The 19,958-nt window shown below is 50.1% G+C and overlaps 2 protein-coding genes across 3 annotated transcripts in view; one reads left to right on the top strand and one right to left on the bottom strand.

The window, feature by feature from the left end:
* The window catches only part of Pc (pyruvate carboxylase), a 105,955-nt gene extending 102,165 nt beyond the window's left edge, over window positions 1–3,790 (bottom strand). Inside the window, exon 1 of the mRNA XM_090347290.1 lies at window positions 3,698–3,790. The gene's annotated coding sequence lies outside the window, so the exon portion shown is untranslated. The remainder of the gene's footprint in view (window positions 1–3,697) is intronic.
* Window positions 3,791–4,153: 363 nt separating this feature from the next.
* C16H11orf86 (chromosome 16 C11orf86 homolog) lies at window positions 4,154–13,545 on the top strand. 2 transcript variants are annotated; one of them, XM_090347288.1, is made up of 3 exons: window positions 4,154–4,369; window positions 10,694–11,041; window positions 12,776–13,545. In XM_090347288.1, exons 2-3 carry the CDS (start codon window positions 10,709–10,711, stop codon window positions 12,911–12,913), a joined length of 471 nt encoding a protein of 156 aa, XP_090203414.1. In that variant the 5' UTR covers window positions 4,154–4,369; window positions 10,694–10,708; the 3' UTR covers window positions 12,914–13,545. The 2 variants fall into 2 exon arrangements, with proteins under 2 accessions (XP_090203414.1, XP_090203413.1); XM_090347287.1 differs by lacking the exon at window positions 4,154–4,369 and adding an exon at window positions 10,316–10,427.
* The last annotated feature ends 6,413 nt before the right edge of the window (window positions 13,546–19,958 follow it).

Here is a 19,958-nt window from a genome sequence, read left to right as displayed (position 1 = left end):
GCATTCTCCGTGCACATGTGAGACATAGAGTGCGTTCAGGCTGACTTTTTTTAACAACAATAAATTATTATTTATCTTCACTATTAAAAGAGAGTGCCCATCCAACTAATAGATTTGGCAATGTTTAATACAGTCAAGCCCTAAGTCTTAAAAAATAAATAATTTTAACAGGGCAAGATAAGAAGTCGGGCTCTGCAGGAAACAAGTCACCAAAAGTGGAGGTGAGTAAGACCCAAGTTTACGGGGAACAGTGAACAGTCTCATGGGGAACTAAAGCAGCAGAAGCAGCCTAAAAGGTCAATGGAAGAAAAGACTATAGAGTCCTGCATGCCAGGCTGAGGCAAGCTTGCAATTAAATAAGAGGAAATGAAATATTCTTTATCAGTTTCCATTTTCCACTATCTGTCCCTCCTCCTCTGTCCAAATATCAATGGCTGATGTTAGAAGACAGGTAAAACAAAGCAATGAGTAATCTTCAGTTAGGCCCAGGTGAGGTTTCAGTAGGAAGCAAGCACCACATCCTCCTTCTATGATGGCTGTCTCTGAATAAGAAATTAGCCACAGCCTGGTACTTCCGCAATACAAAGAGTAGGGCTCATTCAGAATAAAGATTTTGGGATGGGACTCAGTGGTAAAGCATTTGTCTAGTATATCCAAGATCCTAGATTCAATCCCCCAGCACTGAAAAAAATTTTTAAATAAAGGTTGAGTCAGACATCATGACACATGCCTGTGATCTCAGCAATGGAGAGGCTAAGCAGAAGGATAGCAATCTGAGGCCAGACTACCCAAGAGCACCAAGCTCTACCTAGAAAACTAAGAGCAAAAGAACTAGGAGGATGGCTCAATGGTAATTTGCCTAGCAGCAGATGTCCTAAGTTTGATCCCTAGTACTGGGGGGAACCCCACTAGGGTGGATATTAGGAGGCAGCCCCCCCAAAAAAAATCCAAATTATCTTCCACAACACATTTGAATAAAAGGCATCCAGTTCACACAGAAGATGCTCGGGAGAGATAGGAATTCCTCCCAAATTCACCAGGGGCCTTTGCTGCTGACCGTTCCTTCTCCATTTCTATCCTGTCTCACCTTCCTGGTTATCAATTTGAGCCATTTCTAACTTGTCCCCAGTGCTGTGTGAGGAACTCAGGACCCAGCAAAGAGAGATGCAGACAACTATTGCGTGGAATGCTATAGACATGGGTCTGAGGTCCAGCCCTATCATTCGTTTCAGGGCCTCCTGAGCACGTTAGGGGAACAGACACCCAGCACATGGCCTGGGTATTGGAAGGGAGACAGGATGAAAGCAAGGAGCAGGCCACAAATTAGGCAGCAGCCTGACTTACTACATCAAAGGCAGAAGAGGCCAGACATGGGCCACCAGGACAACTTTCTCACTGGGAAATCTTAAGAGATAGAATTAGCACAGCTAATTAGCTCAACCAGGCTGCATGCAGCAGGCTTCTGTAAGGAGAGACAAGGAGAAGGGTTCACTGGGGTAACCTACCTTAACATTAAGCAACCACAGTGAGCAGAGCCCTAAGGGCAGAGCACAGGACAACCATTAAGAAACAAAAGAACAGGCCACAGTATAGTTCGGTGGCAAAGGCATGCTTAGCTCAAGGCGCTGGGTTCAATCCCCAGCACCAAAATGGAAAAAGGGATAGCTGTTCTTAAAGCACTTACCAGAACACAAATGGATACAACCTATAGTTTAGGTCAACTGCATAGACCTTCACAGTCAAGCCAAACACCTGACTATCTTTAGATCCAGTCTCGCTTCTTCACTGACTTACCTGCAAACACTACTCTCACCTGGTTACCTCTTCTACCCAGTAGCCAACCAGATTTCTTACATCCACATTCACTGAGAAATTTCCTCCCTATTCTCCTTCCACCTTCCAGGACTTACTCTTGCTTCACTGCCAACAGCATCTCAAAGAGATTTGCCACACAATTCTTCCATGAAGCCTGCTCAGATCCATCCCCTTCTAGCCTGGGCTAGTTCATTTCTCTTCTCCCAGGCTTTTATATGTGGTCTGTCCTGCTTCTGGGGACTTTACTGAACTCCACTAAACTTCCTTTCCTCCTCTGGACTGTACCCTGCCTTCACCTGCTCTCTACAAACACCTGTGCTATGTCCATTTGTGGCTTAGGTTTCATTTTTCCTCCTCCAACCAATTTGTTGGTAATTTTAAGACAAAGGCTTAACCTCATCACTTGGGTCATCTGTCAGCAACCAGTGTAGTCTCTGCAAATAGTAAATGTACAAGAGAATATGATTAAGAGTTCAAGAATTATGATGAAGAGTAGATAAACAGAAAGTTGTGAGTGCAAAGCTCAACACAAGCCCGCCAGGCACAAGTATTTGCCTTATATACAGGAAAAGGGTGACAAGAGAGAGGCCAGCCAAGGCTGCTGGTGGCACTGGGTAAGAGGGAAGGCACATGGCTGACTCTGGGGACTTAGTGATGGAGCAAGTGTTGCCACTTTTTGGAACCTGTTTTCTCAGCTGCATGATGTGAATAATAAGCCCTGGCTTATCTAATAAAATGAAAATGTAATCTTTTTTTTTTTTAAAAGAATGTCAAAGGTGCCAGGCACCAGTGCTTACCTCTGTAATCTTAACTACTTACAAGACTGAAATCTGAGGATCACAGTTCCAAGCTAACCCAGGTAGGAAAGTCCATGAGACGCTGTCTCCAATTAACCACCCAAAGGCCAGAAATGGAGTTGGAGCTGTGGCTCAAGGGGCAGAGCGCTAAGGGACAGGCCCTGAGTTCAAGTCTCAGTACAGACAGATCCCCCCACCCCCTCCCACACACACTATGTCAAAGCTGCCAAGAACTTGGCTTAATTCCGCAGTTTGAGATGAGGAAAGAGCTTTCTAAAAGTAAAACAGTTTGTACAAAGTACACAGGGTAATTCATGCTGAGAGGAACCTGCAGGGCAGGTCCTAAAAGCCAAGGATCCTGACTCCTTGCCCAGGAAGAGCCTTGCTGAATCAACTTCATTAACTGAAACAAGAAAGGAAAGAGAGAGAAGAGCGAGCGAGCGAGCGAGCGAGCGGGCGCCAGCCAGCTGTAGAAATAACGGGCTCGACCAACCTGGGACGAGTCCCTGCTTCGGGGCACCTGGACTAACATGTGACAGGGAGGCTGCGTGGAGCATCCTCCGGGAACAAGGACACCCCTCCCCTCAACGCCCCGGGCTCCCCACAGCCTGCGTGCGGGGGACCACCAGGGTGCCCGACTCTCACTGCCTCCGGGCTCCGGCCCTCAGGGCCCGGCTGTGGGGCAGGTTAGGGCCCCGCGCGTCAGTTTCTACATCTGCAGACCGGGCCGGGGAGCCTGACGAACGCCCCGGGGCCGGCGGCCACCGCGAGGGCGGGACGCGGCGCAGCGCGGGAGCGGGGCGGGGCGGGGGGAGGACCGGGGTCGGGGGTCGCCGCACGACGTGGGTCCACGCGGGCCGGGTCCCCGGCGGGAGGGGGAGGGACGGCGCACGTCGTGCCGCGTCGCCTCTCGCGCCGCCCGCCGCCCGCCGCCGCCGCCGTCTCCTCCAGCCGTCACTCGCGAAGCCCGCGTCGCCTTTGCGCGCGACCCTTACATAAGCGTCCCTGACGGAGGCGCCGGTGCACGCCCACCCGCTCCGACCCGCCGCAGGAAGAGGAAGGTGCGCAGCGCCGCGGACACTCACCTCCGCCCCGACGCCGCAGATCGCCGCCGCCGCCGCCGCCTCTGAAGCCGCTGCCTCCACTGACAGGGAACAGCTGCGGTCTCCGCGCAACCGAACTTGCTGCAGTCCTGGCCCGCCTCCCAGACTTCCTATTGGCTCAGGCAGCCCAACCCCTCCTGGTACTGGGCAATTCATTCCGTCACTCACCGCTCCCCCAGTCACGGCTCCTCCCTGCGCCCGCCTACTCGTCGCGTTTAAGCCTTGGCGCCCCACGTCAACCCCGCCCCTCGCGTCCCCGAAGAGCCTCTGGATTGGCAGGTAAACGGAGACAGCCCGCCCCCGTGGCGCCCCCGCCTACTCCCTTGTCTCCCGAGCCTCACGTGGGCTGCCCGGCTTGGCGGCGGGGCCGCAATAGGCGGAAGTTGCCGGTCTCCCGCGCGTGGTGATTGGCTGCTGGCGGGGGTGGGGACGAGCGATTCATTCACTGGTGTAGCACGTGTCTCCTCCAACCGCAGGCACAACAGACGCGCCCCCGCTGGGGCGTCCCGGCTGGAGGAGAACTGGGAGGGATGGGCGCTCGGCCGGAGGACGGAGCGAGCGTCTGCCCCCCGCTGCGGCGCGGTGGGGACCCGGTGGTCTGGAGTCGGCCCGGGTGACCTTGGAGGAGCCGCTCAGGATAGGCTTGGAAGCCTGGTTGAGATGGACAGGGAAGCTCCAGAAGGTGGGTTCTGTGCCGACCAAGGCAGAGGGAGGAGGCCAAAGCAACCCCAAACTCCTGCTCCGATGGGAAGTCTTTTTAATAGCCATCGGTTGGATCAATCCAGCGTCGAGATTTTGACAGATAAACTGGAAGCAACCTTCCTTCCAGTTTATCTGTCAAAATCTCGACGCTGGATGGATCCAACGCTGGTATAAAAAAGAATTACATCGGGCCAGGAGTTTGGCCTAGTGGTGGAGTGCTTGCCTAGCATGCACGAAGACCCGGGTTCGATTCCTCGGTACCACATACATAGAAAAAAGCCGGAAGTGGTGCTGAGGCTCAAGTGGTAGAGCTCTAGCCTTGAGAAAGTCCAAGGACAGTGCTCAGGCCCTGAGCTCAAGCCCAGAACTGGAAAAAAAAAAATTATATCCCAGTTTTCTAGATTCACACATTCCTTTTCAGCACCCACCTATCGGATGTCTGTGTTTGGGACAATGGGTGGGCAAAACCCATGCACAGTCCTACCATCGTGTCATCAAGTTCACATGCTAGTGGACGTTCTAGTCCAAAGATCTTCCCATCCTAATATGTGTGTGCTGGTCCCCGGGCTTGAAGTCAAGGCCTGGGTATGGTCCCTGAGTTTTTGTGCTCAAGACTTGTGGAGACACAGTTCCATTTCTAGCTTTTTTGATGATTATTGGAGATGAGCCTCAGGGATTTCACTGCCCATTATGGTGTCAAACTGTGATCCTCAGATCTCAGCATCTTGAGTATCTAGGGTTACAGGTGTGAACCACAGGCATCCGGTTCCAACTAAACTTTTAAAGTTAAAAAGTTAATGCGGGGGGGGGGGGGGGGGGGGGGGGGGGGGGGGGGGGAGAGGTAATGGGTACCAAGAAATATGAAAGGGTATCAATGTATGTGAATTAATGCACCTTCTATCTGGCAAATATCATGTAACCCTTTTACTAATTACAATAAAAAATTTAAAAAAAAAGTTAATGCCATGAGACTTAGAATGGCCTATCATTTATTGTCTCTATTACTCTTCTAGAAAATACCTTCCAAGTGACTTCCTGTTTAATCTTCTTGCTGCATAGGTCATAAATCCCTGTGTCCTTTAAAAAGGGCAAGGCTAAAGAGGAAGTAGGATGAGGAAGAGTGACTGAGAAGGTGTCATCTGATGAAAGTACATTGTGTGTGTACCTTTCTGAATGAAATCCCTGCCAGTGTATCAGGGATTCACGCCTGTAATCCTGGATACATAGGAGGCTGAGATCTGAAGATGATGGTTGAAAACCAGCCTGAGGCAGGAAAGCCCTTGAGATTTTTTTATCTCCAATTAACTACCAAAAGGCAAAAAGTAGAGCTGTGGCTCAAGTGATAGAACACCATCCTTAAGCCAAACAGTTCAGGGACAGTGCCCAGGCCCTGAGTTCAAGGCCCAGTACTGGCACGAAAAGAGAAAGAAAGAAAGAAAAAAAGGAAGGGAGGGTCTGGGAATGTGGCTTTAGTGGTAGAGTACTAGCATAGCATGTATGAAGCCCTGGGTTTTATTCCTCAGTTCCACATAAACAAAAGCCAGAAGTAGCACTGTGGCTCAAGTGGTAAGAGTGCTAGCTCAGGGACAGGGCCCAGGCCCTGAGTTCAAGCCCCACAACTGGCAAAAAAAAAAAAAAAAAAGAGAAAGAGAAAAGGAAGGAAAGAATAGGGAGGGAAAGAAAGAGAAAAAGAACAAGGAAGGAAGGCAGAAAAAAAAAGAAAAGAAAACAGTGAGAAATGCAGGTCTGGCTCAAGTGATAGAGTGCCTGCCTAACAATTGTACAAACCCCAGTACCAGCAAAAATTCCAAAGAAGAAAAAAAGAAAGAAGAAAGGAAGGAAGGAAGATGGAAAGGAAGAGAGAAAGAAAGAAATTAAACAAGACTTCCCCCAGACTCCAGGTCCCAAAAGCCAAAAGTTTAGCAGGAACGGAAGGAACCCAGAGGGCTCCACATTTAGAGGGGAAGGAAAATTAAAGACAGAACCTGGAATAGACCAGAGTCTGTCAGAGTGCCATCAATAAGCTGCAAATTGTGAGGAAGAGATTTTGGCAGAGTCCCTGAACCATGCATATTGGAAATTGGACCTTGTCAACTGCACCCACTGGAGTTGTGGGAAAGAATGAGATGTTTACTCCATCATCACACTGCCTTCCCCTCCCCCCCCCCGCCCCCACATCACTGAGGTCAGGGAGAAAGGACAGGCCTTGGTTTCAAAACAGCAAGATACCATTTTACTGTGTCAGAGACAGTAGCCAGGAGCCATGGAAGTCCAGACCCACGAAAGGCGCCTTGGGGAACTTCTTGAAGGAGTCAATGCCCAGGCTGAGAATGAGACAGAAAGGAGAGAGAGATTTCTAGTAGTTAATTTGCCAGAAATCATTGGTAAGTGAGGGTCATATAGTTTTGAGAAGCAGAGAGGACAGACCAGCAGCAAGCTCCAGAAGCACAGTGGGGAAGGCTCAGCAGTTGGAAATAAACAGATAGGGAGGATGGGGGCTCCAAGAAAAGGCATGAGCCCCTCAAAACATACAGATATTATAAGTCCAGGTAGAGTCCAGTGCTCTGAGTTTACAGCTCAGAAGTCTGGCATTGTCCTGACTAGACAAGACTAGATATGTCAGATCTACTTGTCTACAATGATGAAAAACAGAATGACCAGAGGGCACCAGTGGCTCTTGCCTGTAATCCTAGCTACTCAGGAGGGTGAGATGGAAGCCACCCCAGGTAGGAGAGTCCATGAAACACTTAGCTCAATTATCCACCAAAAAAGGTGGAAGTGGAGCTGTGGCTTGAGTGGTAGAGCATTAACCTGGAGCAAAAGAAGTTCAGGGACAGCACCCAGGCTGCCCCAGGACCTATATCACACAAAAGGTGGTGGGAGAGGAATGACCAAACTTGAGCCTCAAAAAGGCCTGGTTGCTGGCAATTCAGAGGAGTTAGCCCTTGATGAAGAGACCCAGAAGGACAGTGAGCCTGCTGAAAGCCCCGACTATATCTGCAGAAAGCCAGGGCATTCCCCACAGGCTGTCCTACGCCTTCTAACCAGCAAGAACCCTTCTCTGTGTGGCAGGGAAGAGTGAGGATCAGGAATTGTTCTCAGCTTTTCCTTCTTCCTCTTTCTCTCTTTCTTTCTTTCTCTCTTTCTTTGTGTGTGTGTGCAAATACACACAGAGGGCCTGGACACTGTCCTTGAGCTTTTGTGTTCAAGTCTACCACTTGCACCACAGCTCGATATCTGGCTCTTCGTTGCTTAGTAGAGATAAGAGTCTCAGACTTTCCTGTCTGGCGGGCTTCAAATCAGGATCCTCAGTTCTCAGACTCCTGAATATAGGTGTGAGCCACCAACACCTGGCTTTCTTCTGGTCTCTCTTGGTAAGTTTCCCTGTCCCAGTGCCTATAAGGGGCCCACGCCACTCCATAGGGACTTTGAGGAACACAGGGGCTCTGTGGGTTCCCTATACAACCATCACTAAGTCGCACTGGACCTTCGTGACAGTGAGGTGGCCCTCTGGGTGACGCTTGGTGCTGAGGTCGGTCCTTGTGGTGTCCTGCCCGTACATGACTGAGCAGGTGAAGTATGAATTGGATTTCAGCCCCCACTTGCACCATTCACCTTTTTCGTAGTGTGGGAACCTGTACAACTGCACAAAGCAGCCCAGTACTCTCGCCCAGAACATTTTTGATGCTTCCCCTCCCCCTCCCCATTGTGAACCCCAGGTTCCTTATATCCTGTAGCCTCCCACTGCCAGGGATCTAGTAAGTCTTTTTTGCCTCTTCCTGCTGTGATCATTCCAGTAGTCTTCACAGATATCCAGTCCCTTCACCAGCCCCAGCGGGCCCCATGCTAGGTCTCTCCTGAACTGTTAGGTTACAGAAGTTAGTGCAAGTTCTGAGATCTTTCCTTTTGCATTCTTTTTTTTTTTCTTTTTTCTTTTTTTTTTTTTTTTTTGCCAGAGCACTATCTTTGGGCTTTTTCCTCAAGGCTAGCACTCTCCTACTTGAGCCACAGCACTGTTTCTGGCTTTTTCTATGTATGTGGTACCAAGGAATCGAACCCAGGTCTTCGTGCATGCTAGGCAAGCACTCTACCATTAGGTCAAACTCAGGGCCTAATCACTTTCCCTTAACTTTTCCCCTCAAGGCTAATGCCCTACCACTTGAGCCACGCCTCCATGTCTGGCTTTTGGTGGTTGAGTCTCACAGACTTTCCTGTACAGACTAGTGTTGAACTGTGATCCTCAGATCTCAGTCTCCTGAGTAGCTAGGATGGCAGGCCTAACCTAATGACTTTTTTTTTGCTAGTCCTGGAGCTTGAACTCACTATCTAAGTAAGCCTGAGCAGTCCTTGGGCTTTTTCAAGGTTAGAGCTCTACCACCTGAGCCACAGCGCCACTTCTGGCTTTTTTTTTTCCTATGTATGTGGTACTGAGGAATGGAACCTGGGTCTTTGTGCATGCTAGGCAAGCACACTACCACTAGGCCACACTCCCGGCCCTCTAAGGAACAGAATACAGCTGAAGAAATGAGATGTCACGTCCTCAAGGAGGTCCCCAGAGACCCTGGCTCCTGTCTTGCTCCCCATCTCTGGCTTTCTCGTTTGCTAACTTGGGTTGAAGGTAGCTACCACCTGGTGAGCTGTCTAGGGAGAGTCAAGGAGTGACATCCAATGATCAACAAGAAACTCAGGCCTAGGCTGAGAATGTGGCTTAAAAGTATTGCTGCGGCTCAAGTGATAGAGTGTTAGCCCTGAGGAAGAAAAGCTCAGGGGCAGTGCCGAGGGGCTGAGTTCAATCCCCAGGCCTGACAAAAAGAAAAAAGAAAAAGAAAAGAAACTGAAGCTGGGAGCAGTGGCTCCCGCCTATAATCCTAACTACTCAGGAAGCTGAAATCTGACGATTGAGGTTCAAAGCCAGCCTAGACACTAGAGTCTGTGACACTTTTATCTCCAGTTAACCACCAGAAAACCAAAAGTGGTACTGTAGCTCAAGGGATAGAACAGTAGCCTTGAGCTGAAGAGCTCAGGGACAATACCCAGGCCCAGAGTTCAAGTCCCAAGACCAACCAAAAAAAGAAAAGAAACAGACCTTCAGGCCAACATCCCACAAAGAACAGAATTCTGCCAACAAGCCCAAGAATGAGTTTGAAATATATCCACCCTCAGTGGCACTAGAAGGGCATTGACGTGCCCTTGTGCAAGGTCAGAGCCAATCGTGCTAAGGGGAGGTCACACACAACCCTACCCATCCTCAGAAACAGTGAAGTGACGGCTGGGTGCTAGCCTAAGCCTCTAAATTCCCTGTAAGCCACTAAATTTCATTTACTCTACCAGTAGGTTTAAATGAAATCCATGCAGGGATTAACTAGAACCTGTTTAAAAAAAAAAAATGCTAAAAAGGACGGGAGTTTGGCCTAGTGGTAAAGTGCTTGCTTAGCATACACAAAGACCCAGGTTCAATTCCACAGTACCACATACATAGAAAAGCCAGAAGTGGTGCTGGGCTCAAGTGGTAGAGCATTAGCTTTGAGGAAAGCCCAAGGACAGTGCTCAGACCCTGAGTTCAGTCCCCAGGACTAGCAAGAAAGAAAGGAAGAAAGGGAGGGGGGAGGGAAAAAGGTATCAGACTTTCCTGTTTAGGCTGGCTGTGAACCTCGATCTTCAGATCTCAGCTTTTCACATAGCTAGTCTGAGAAGGGGGAGTCAGGCTCCACCCCATCTTTTAAGTGCTCACAGAGCACTGTGCAGTCAGCCTCCAGCGATCCCATCTCCTCAGATTAGGCCTGTACAGCCATTAAACCAGCCTCTGCAGCGGCTGGCCAGCCTCGTCTGCCTGTAACTCTCCAAATGTGATTGTCCTAGGCTGAGGCTGGCCTGAATTCTAGCATCCGGTCTCTGTTTTGCCATGGAGACAGGTGTACTTGGTGTCACCAGGATGGATGGTGAAGACAAGCCAGGGCCACGTGGCAGAGACAGGAGGATGGTCGTCTTCCAGACCAGCCTGAGCTACGCTGTGAGACCTTACCTCCTACACAGAGACAGACAGACAGACAGACAGACAGACAGACAGACAGACAGATAGACACAGAGACACAGACATGGGGGGAGGGGAGAGAGAGAGAGACAGAGAGAGAGACAGAGAGAGAGAGCGCGAGCCCGCCCCTTGGCCTGTGCTCCTTGCCCCAGAAGGAGGGGAGGGTGACTCAGGATGCTTGGCCCCTGTGACCTGCCCTTTGGTTTATGACAGCCACCTCAGTCAGCACTAACCTTTGCCCCCAGGAGATCCTTCATCAGATGGGTACAGGCACCGACCGTCCCAGAGGGCAACAGCTTCCAAAGACACCATCAGCCATGGGAACTGGCCGGCGCAGTCAGTCCCTTCGAGGACCCCGACCCTCCTACGGGAAGCTCCAGGAGCCCTGGGGGACACCCCAACTCCGCCAACTCCGCCGAGCGCTGAGCCTCAGACAGGGCCAAGAGGAGTCCAAGTGCAAACGTCTGGAGAGTGGCCCAGAAGGGCCAGACACCCCTGCTTCTGAACAGCTATCGGGGACTCTGGAGGACACAGAGCAGCTGATCCAAGCCCAGCGAGGAGGCAGCCGGCGGTGGCTGAGGCAGTGCCACCAGGTATGGCTGAGGGCTGAAGCTAGAGTAAGGGACAGGGATCGTAGGACAGGAATCCGGGACAGCAAAGGTTTAGAGGTAGACATGTGTAGTCCAGGACCAGGGAAGTGAGGCAGCTGTCTGGAGGAGGCTGGAGGAGACGCATAGAGGGTATAGTTCAGATTTATTCCTTATCATTGGGGTAGGAGTCATTTAAACTTCTAGAGGAGGAGAGTGAAAGAAAGTAATAGTCAGAGCTGGATTTGTTGGCTGTATTTGGGGTTTTATTGGAGAGGGGTTATTATCACTGTTTGTGGGGAGGGTACTATGCCAATCCTAAGTACCAAGGCTTGAACTTAGAGCTTCATATGCTCACTTGGCTTTTGTGGTAGGGGGCCGGGGGCTGTGGGGCTTGAACTCTGGAACTGGGTGCTGTTCCTGAACTCTTCAGCTCAAGACTAGTGCTCTACCATACAAGCCACAGTGCCACTTCTGGTTTTCTGTTGGTTAATTGGAGATAAGAGTCTCACGGACTTTCATGCCCGGGCTAGCTTTGAAGTGTAATCCTCAGATCTCAGCCTCCTGAGTAGCTACAATTACAGGGATTATAGGTGTGAGCCACCCTGAGTTCTCGTCTTTTTGTGTGTGGGGGGTGGAGGGGATCGTGGGACTTGAACTCTGGGCCTGGGTGTTGTCGCTGAGCTCTTCAGCTCAAGACTACTGCCCTACCCTTTGGCCTGGGCATTGTCCCTGAGCTTTTCAGCTCAAGGCTACCACCCTGCCCCTTGAGCCACAGAGCCACTTCCGGTTTTCTGGTGATTAATTGGAGATAAGTGTCTCATGGACTTTTTAGTGCCCAGGCTGGCTTTGAACTTCAGTTCAGATCTCAGCTTCCTGAGTAGTTAGGATTAGGAGCGTGAGCCACCGCACCTAGCTTTTTGTTTGTTTGTTTGTTTTTGTTTTTGTTTTTTAACTGATGGCTGGCACTCTACCACTTGAGCCTATCTCAACCTCTGACTTTCTGGTGGTTAACTGGAGATAAGAGTCTCACAGACTTTTTCTGGCTTTGAACTTCAATCTTCATATCTCAACCTCTTGAATAGCTAGGATTGCAGGTGTAAGCCACCAGGTACCTGCCTGGGTCTTTTCTTCTTTTTCTTTTTCCTTTTTTGCCGGTCCTGGGGCTTGAATGCAGGGCCTGGTCACTGTCCTGAACTTCTTTTGCTCAAGGTTAGCACTCTACCACTTGAGCCACAGAGTCACTTCTGGCTTTCCTGTTTATGTGGTACTGTGGAATTAAACCTAGGACTTCATGCATGCTAGGCAAGCTCTAAGCCACATTCCAAGAACTCTTGTTTTCTAAGGAAAAGCTTGTTCTGCAGTCCAGGCAGGCCTTGAACTTGTGATCAACCTGACTCTACCTCCAGCGAGATGAGGGTCACAGGTGTGTGCCACCACACCCAGATTCCAGAGCTATTTTCCATCATCAGTGTACCAAATGTTGAACGGGTGAATGAACAGGGCCGGAGGTCAGGAGATCAACCAGTCCAACTTCTCACAAGTTACATTTTGACATCCACCACACTAGGAGAGACAGAATGCAGCCCCCTTAATCTTTGTTTGCATGGGCCCAGGCTCTCTGCCTTCTCCAGCTCCCGCAGCAGCCTTCTCTCTGAGCTTTACCCCCACCTGGTGGCTGTGAATGGAATAACACCTGAAGCCCATCACTCACCCATCTCCTCCATCTTGGTCTTCCAGCAGGTGAAGAGAAGGTGGGAGAGCTTTATCTCCAGCTTCCCCAGCGTGACCCTGAGTTGGCCAGCCTCCCAAGAACCCCACACTGAGGACCACCAGCTAGAGATGCAAGAAGCCCCCCTGGAAATGCCTGTCAGCTAATCCATCTCTTCTGCTCCTCTGGACTCTGGACTGCTCCCGCCTCCCTGGAGGAGCCTCTGCAATCAACTCGCTGTACCTCATGTGACATTGAACCCTCAGGGGTTGGCCCTGCTGCCCTAGTATCTTGGCAACAACTCCAACAGAACAGAGAAAGGCTCAGCCCTCTGCCCACTGCATTTGGGGGCCCTTGGACTATGAGGCATATGAAGATTTTGGAAGTGGTCCTCCTCAGAAAAAGTGGGCGTGTCCATGTCCCTAGGCCCCACAAAACCAGACATCCACTTTCAGGACAGAGCTTAGTGACGTCAACCCACGGCTGAGAGGCTCTTGCACATTACCTGGTCACACAGCCCTTCTGGTCACCTGCTTGTGAGGAGCCAGAATATGGCTGGACTCTCTTACAGATGGCGAGCCCTGGAGGGCCAGGACCCCATCTCAGTCCTCAGTATGGCACTCTGTGCTGTGAAGCACAGGCCTGGATGTTTCTGCCTTTGGGCCTCATAGTATCCCAATGAGAGAACTAGGGGAACCTTCCGTCCCCATTTAAGAGGGAGAAACTGAGGCCCAAGGTGAGTAAAGGAGAAAGGCCTGGAAAGGGAAGGGATTGGTTGTTTCTGACACCTCTAACCCCTACCCCATGACACCCAAGACTGAGGCTGAACACAAGTAATAAATGTGTTATGAGCTAAACAATTTTCCTCCTCAAGTGGCAACTTGCTGGCTCAGTCTTTCCCAACAGCAGTCCAGGCAAAGCAGGCTGCAGACCACTAGCAGAGCTAGTGCTGAGGCCCAGAGGGGGCAAGGGGCAATTCCAGGGCCACACAGGGAAACTGGATCTGACCTGAACAGGCTGAGTTCTTTGAGAGGTACAAGTACTTCCTGTGGGCCTCCTTGAGCTGGCTCAAGACCAAAGCAAGTCAGGCATCCTGATACAACGTGTACTTGGGGGTTAGCAACAGACCCAACAACAGAATAGTGGCTTCCTGGTTTTCTAGAGCTCAGAACCCTAGCAGGGCCACTCAGGTATAAGAAGGAAATTTTAAATCCCAGACAGCCTCTGGAGCCTGGCCTGGAAAGTAGATGGTAGGATTTGAATATAAGCGCATTGGTTTCATACTTCAAATTACTTCTCGGCCTGCTTCTGCATTAGCAGGGTACCTCAAGGACTCCAGAAAGCTGTTGGATTTCACAACTCTGACAAGGCCCCTCAGAGTCTGGGGGGAGAAAGCTGAGACCAGAACTGCACTAGACTTCTCAACCTCCAGGTTCCAGCCATTCTCCTTCTATTCCACATGTTCTGAGATTTGTCTAGATTTGTCTAGATCAGAAGTTCCACAGCCATGCTGATGGCTTATGTGTGTAATCCCAACTACTTGGGAGGCTGAGATCTGAGAATCAAGGTTCAAAGATATCCTAGACAGGAAAATCTAAGACACTTAATCACCAAAACTGTGTAGAACTGTGGCTCAAGTGGTAGAGTGCCAGTTTTGAGCAAAAAAAACAAAAACCAAAGGACAGCACCCAGGCTCTGAGTTCAAGCCCCAGTACTGGTACCAAAAATTCTACAGGGATCTGGCCTATTTGCTTGCTCTCATTGCCTAGATTTAGGCCTGACCTTTAGTGAGCGCCCCCAAAATGACTGAGTCAATTAAGTTCCTGCTCAAGGTCACCCAGTGAGTTGACAGTCTCATCATCTGCTGGTGAACCTGGGGGCACAACTCCTGTCTCAGCATATCAGCAACTTGATTTCTAGCCAGCACATTTCTGGGGTCCTTGACAGAGACTGCCCCCCCCACCCTCACTCTGCTGTGTTGTTTCCAAAACTGGCCATGGCTGTCCCTCTCATTATGGGTACCTTTGCACTTGTGTCCTTGTTACATCAACTGCTTTAGTCTGGAGCTTAGGCTCAGTCCCCAGGTGGCACTGGGGGGGTGGGGTACGTAGTGGGAGGTCCTTATGTCATTGGGGATAAGCCTCAAAAGGGGATCCCAAGACCTCAGCCTCCTCCTCTTCCCTCTTTGCCTCCTGGCCCTGAGGTAAACAGTTTCGTCCTGCCCCACACCCCGACCATGGCGTGCTGCTTCATCACAAGTCCCAAGCAACAAGGCCATCCAATCCTGGACTGTAATCTTTATCACCAGGAGCCAGTGCAAAACTTTCCTCTTTGCCCGTACAGGCTCGTGCCTGTAATCCTAGCTACTCAGGAGACTGAGATCTGAGGATCAAGGTTCAAAGCCAGCCCTCACACAAAAGAAACTGAGAGTCTTATCTCCAACTAACCTCTAGAAAACAGGAAGTGGGGCTTGGCTCGAGGAGTAGGGCGATGGCCTTGAGCTGAAGAGCTCAGGGACAGCGCCCAGGCCTAGTTCAAGCTCCATGACACCCCCCACACACACACAAAAAAAAACCTTTCCTCTTTATAATGTGCTTATCTCAAGTGTTTTGTTAAAGTGCTAGAAAGCAGATAAACACATTTCCTATCAAGAATGGAGTCCATTTTTTCTTTCCTCAAACCTGGATGGCCAGCCGGGCACAATGGGTCACACCTGTAATCCTAGCTACTCAGGACGCTGAGATCTGAGGATCAGGGTTCAAAGCCAGCCCCGGCACTAAAGACCGTGAGACTTTTATCTCCAATTAACCACCAGAAAACTGGAAGTGGTGCCGTGGCTTAAGTGGTAGGGCAGTAGCATTAAGCTGAGGCACTCAGGGACAGGGCCCAGGCCCAGAGTTCAAGTCCCATGACTGACCAAAAAAGAAAAAAAATCTGGATGGCCCGTGTGTCCGGCCTTGATCGACAAAGCACAGATGTAGTAGAAATGCATTATTACAGGACTGTATTGCAGGACTTGAAAGAGACTTGCAGCTCCTCTTCTCTTCCCACTGCTGGGAGCCAGCTGCCTGCTAGAGAAGATGTGAGGCCGAACATCACATAGAGCAGGACTAAGGCACCCCTGCAGCATCCAGATCCCAGCACCCAGCACCAATTGCCAGTCCCGAGGCTCCAGCCCATCTCCCAGCCGACTGGGAAGAATCATCCAGCTCAGCCCTGTGAATCCTCAAAATTGGGATTTGAAAAACCATCTGGCTGCACCCTACTAGGTCTAGGGCTATTGTAACAAATAACTATACAGTGCATGGCTAACAGCAACAGAACTTTATTCTTTCACTGAGCTGGAGGCCCTGAGTCCAAAGTCAAAGGCAGGCTGTATTCCCTATAACAGCTCGATTCTTCCTGCCTCTTGAGGCTGTTGGCAATTCTTGGTGTTCCCTGGCTGTGGAGCCCGTGTCAGTCGCCCATCCTCACGCTTCATTCTCCCTTGAACCTCAGTCCCTTTTGCTTTTGTTTCTCAGACAGGGTATCATCCTTTTGTTCAAGCTGGCTTCAGATTTTGATCCTCCTTACCTGTGCCTCTTGAGATTACAAATGCATTCCACTCCACTGTCATTGTGCCTAAATCCTCCTCCTCCTCTAGCTGCTGCTCCTCTTTTTCCTTTTTTTGTGCTAGTCCTAGGGATCAGAGCCTGCATACACTATCCCTGAGCTTTATTGTTCAAGGCTCTACCACTTCAGCCACAGCTCCACTTCCAGCTTTTTCTCTGGCTAATTGGAGATAAGAGTCTTACAGGCTTCCTGCCCAGGCTGTCCTTGAACTGTGATCCTTCAATCTTAGCCTCCTGAGTAGCTAGGATTAGGGGAAACACTGACGTCAAAGTGAGCAGCTAGTCAGGAGAACCAAGAAGTCCACATCCGCAATCTGAGCCCTTTGCTGAGTGACCTTGGAGAAATCATGCCCCTTCTCTGGTCTTAATTGTCTCCTTTGTAAAATGGAGATGGTAGGTTCCCTATTTCCTTTGGGCTGCTGGGCAGCTGAAATGCCAACTAGGCAGATGTATGCAAATATATGCAAAGTAGGTAATGTATGCAAATACATGCAAAGTAGGTAAAAGTATGCCAGTGCATGCAAAAGTAGGCAAAAGTTTCAGGGTGCGGTAATCTGAGGCAGGCCCTCCCTTCTCCCCTCATCAAATTTGAGGGCAAGGTGAGAGAAAAGTCTGATGCCATGTGTCTGAAGTGTGCATCCTGCTTTCTCCAGCTTGCCAGCTGGGTGACATCAGACCAATGGCTCAACTTCTCTGTGCCTTCATTTCCTATTTGTTCAATAAAAATGATAGAAGCTCCTCCGGGGGCTGTTGGGTTACAGAGTTACCACGTCGAAGACACTGAGGCAGTTTGTTAGCCCGTAGTTCCTGGTCGTTACTCCCGGGGGTTTCTATGCACGCGGCCTGGACAGATCTCTTCATACCTCAGTAGCCTTCTCTGAGCCTTCCTGGATCAAGATACCTGGAGGATGAAATGGGCCAAGACACACACTGTGCAGAGCCCGGGACCAGGCCACAAAAGCTCCCACTCCACCTCGGGAAGCTTGGCACCCAGAGCCTGGGTGTCCTCAGCTCACCTTGGCTGTGCCTGGCCTTGGCAGGTCTGTGGGCAGTAGGGAGGAGCCATCACATCCAGGAAATGGGGATCAGCTGCAGACCAGATGGCCCTGGGGGCCTCCCGGGAAGGGGAGGGTGTCTGTGGGAATGGGCAGGAATGGTGTAGGAGGAAGACATGGCTCCATCTCACTCCTGCTGTGGTTGCCTCTGACCCACTCTGCCTTCCCTGACAAATCCCCGCCCCCAGCCAGCACAAGCAGTCAATCTAAGTGTCCATGTAATCAACTCAAACATTGAGACATAGTCTCTCCCCACTGCACGCCTCACAACCCAGCAGGGACACCCCAGAACTGACTGCACTGCAGCGACTAGATCAGGGTGCAGAGCCCCCCAGAGACGAGTGAGGTCAGAACTTAGAACACTGCATCAAAGAAAGAGAAGCAGCCAGACCTCTGCTACCTCACCCTTGTAATCCTAGCTATTCAGGACTCTGGGATGTGAGGATCAGGGTTCAAAACCAACCCAGACAGACAAATCCAAGAGACTCTTTTCACCAATTAAACAAAAGAAAAAAAATACTGGTATTAGAGGTGTGGCTCAAGTGGCAAAGTGCCAGGCTTGAGCCAAAAAGCTCAAGGCCAGCTAGCACCCAGGTTCTGGGCTCAAGCCCCAGGACCAGCATACACACACACACACACACACACACACACACACACACACACACACACACACACGGGAATTGTTCATTGTGGCTGCTGTTAATACTCTGCTATTGCTCTGATTATGTGGTTCGAGCAGCTTTGCCTCCACCACACTGGAAGGGCACTGAAGACCTGGCACCCATCACCATCACCGGGAGCTTGAGAAGCCAGGTGGGATGGCTGGCATTCCAGCCCATTCCAGCTGCAGCGGGAGCACACACTGTGTCTGTATATTTGGAAATCTGTGGGTGTGTTTATTTGCTGGGAAGTCTGGGTTTCTTCCTCTGTGAGTCCTTCAAGCCATGGTGACTAGAGCATACAAAGCAGGGGCGGGCAGAGACCAGGACAGGATATGGGGCAACAGGAAGCTGCTACAGAGTAGGCAGTATCAGAGGGGGTCTGATGGGAGGGATTGGTCTGGACAGGCCCACTAACTTGTTGAGTGGACTTAAATGAGCATCTCTGGACCATATTGCTGCATCTTGGCAGCCATGTGCACAGTCAGATAGATCAGATGCATTTCTTGCTAACTCTAGTGTGGCTAGAAGATTGTGTGTGTGTGTGTGTGTGTGTGTGTGTGGTGTGTGTGTGGTGTGTGTGTGAGTGCTGGTCCTGGAGCTTGCATTCAGAACCTGGTGCTGTCCCTGAGCTTTGGTGCTCAAGAGTAGCACTCTACGACTTGAGCCACAGCTCTCTACTTCCAGCTTTTTTGGAGTACTTAATCTGTGATTAAAGAGTCTCATGTCGGGGCCGGGAGTTTGGCCTAGTGGTTAAAGTGCTTGCCTAGCATGCATGAAGACCCGGGTTCGATTCCTCGGTACCATATACATAGAAAAAAAGCCGGAAGTGGTGCTGAGGCTCAAGTGGTAGAGCTCTAGCCTTGAGAAAGTCCAAGGACAGTGCTCAGGCCCTGAGCTCAAGCCCAGGACTGGCAAAAAAAAAAAAAATAAATAAATAAAATAAAAAAATAAATAAAGAGTCTCATGTCTTTCCTGCCAGGGCTGGCTTTGAACTGTGATCTTCAGATCTCAGCCTCCTAAGTAGCTGGAATAACAGACATGAGCCATGGGCTCTGGCTCCCCCTGCTCCCCTCCATCTCACCCTCTCTGTGAGTTATTCACTTACATATACAACTGTCACTACAGGAAAGTAAGGATACAAAGATGTCCCTAAGAGAGAGAATCTTAACTTACCCTGTGTCAATATTTGACCCCAACACAGAAAATAATTGCAGGATGAGATAGCAGTTAAGAGACTTTCAATCACATTCATTATCCAGAAGCAGAAAATAGCCAGCACCAGTAGGTCTCACCTATAATCCTAATTACTCAGGAAAGCGAGATCTGAGGATGGCAGTTCAAAGCCAGTCTGGACAGGAAAGTCTAAGTAGTGCAATAGCTCTAGTGGTAGAGCGCTAGCCTTGAGCAAAAAAAAAAACCTAAGGGAGGGCTGGAAATGTGGCTTAGTGGTAGAGTGCTTGCCTAGCATTCATGAAGCCTTGGGTTCAATTCCTCATGACTACATAAACAGAAAAAGCTGGAAGTGACTCCGTGGCTCAAATGGTAGAGTGCTAGACTGAACAAAAGAAGCTCAGGGACAAGTACTCAGGCCTTGAGTTCAACCCCAGGACATACCCTCCCCCTCCCCTGCTCAAAAAAAAAAGCTAAAAGCAGCTGTTCAGAGATATGTCATCAATTCATCTAGCACCAGGAATATATATGCTAAAGTAATATCAAGCAGGAAGATTAGCTTAAAGATTCCTTTAGATAGGAATTCCTTTGTTCGGAGTGTCTGGTTTATTTAATCATCCTCATTGCTATAAAGGTTTCACATCAGCTTGGCACAAAGACATTAAGTCTTGGTCAGTTTTACTAGATCTGAGTCATTCTGACATAGATGCAAGT

Source organism: Megascapheus bottae, chromosome 16, assembly GCF_031878675.1.
Source record: "Megascapheus bottae isolate mThoBot1 chromosome 16, mThoBot2.hap1, whole genome shotgun sequence".
Taxonomy (NCBI): Eukaryota; Metazoa; Chordata; class Mammalia; order Rodentia; family Geomyidae; genus Megascapheus; species Megascapheus bottae.
The sequence above is the reverse complement of the archived record's forward strand: the minus strand, read 5'-3'. Positions and strand labels throughout refer to the sequence as shown.

Bases quoted from the DNA above. Each gene is read 5' to 3' on its own strand.
- C16H11orf86 (XM_090347287.1), top strand. From the start codon at position 10,320: ATGGAGACAGGTGTACTTGGTGTCACCAGGATGGATGGTGAAGACAAG. The intron at 10,428-10,693 runs GTGAGACCTTAC...CTTTGCCCCCAG, and splicing joins AGACCAGCCTGAGCTACGCT to GAGATCCTTCATCAGATGGG. The intron at 11,042-12,775 runs GTATGGCTGAGG...TTGGTCTTCCAG, and splicing joins GGCTGAGGCAGTGCCACCAG to CAGGTGAAGAGAAGGTGGGA.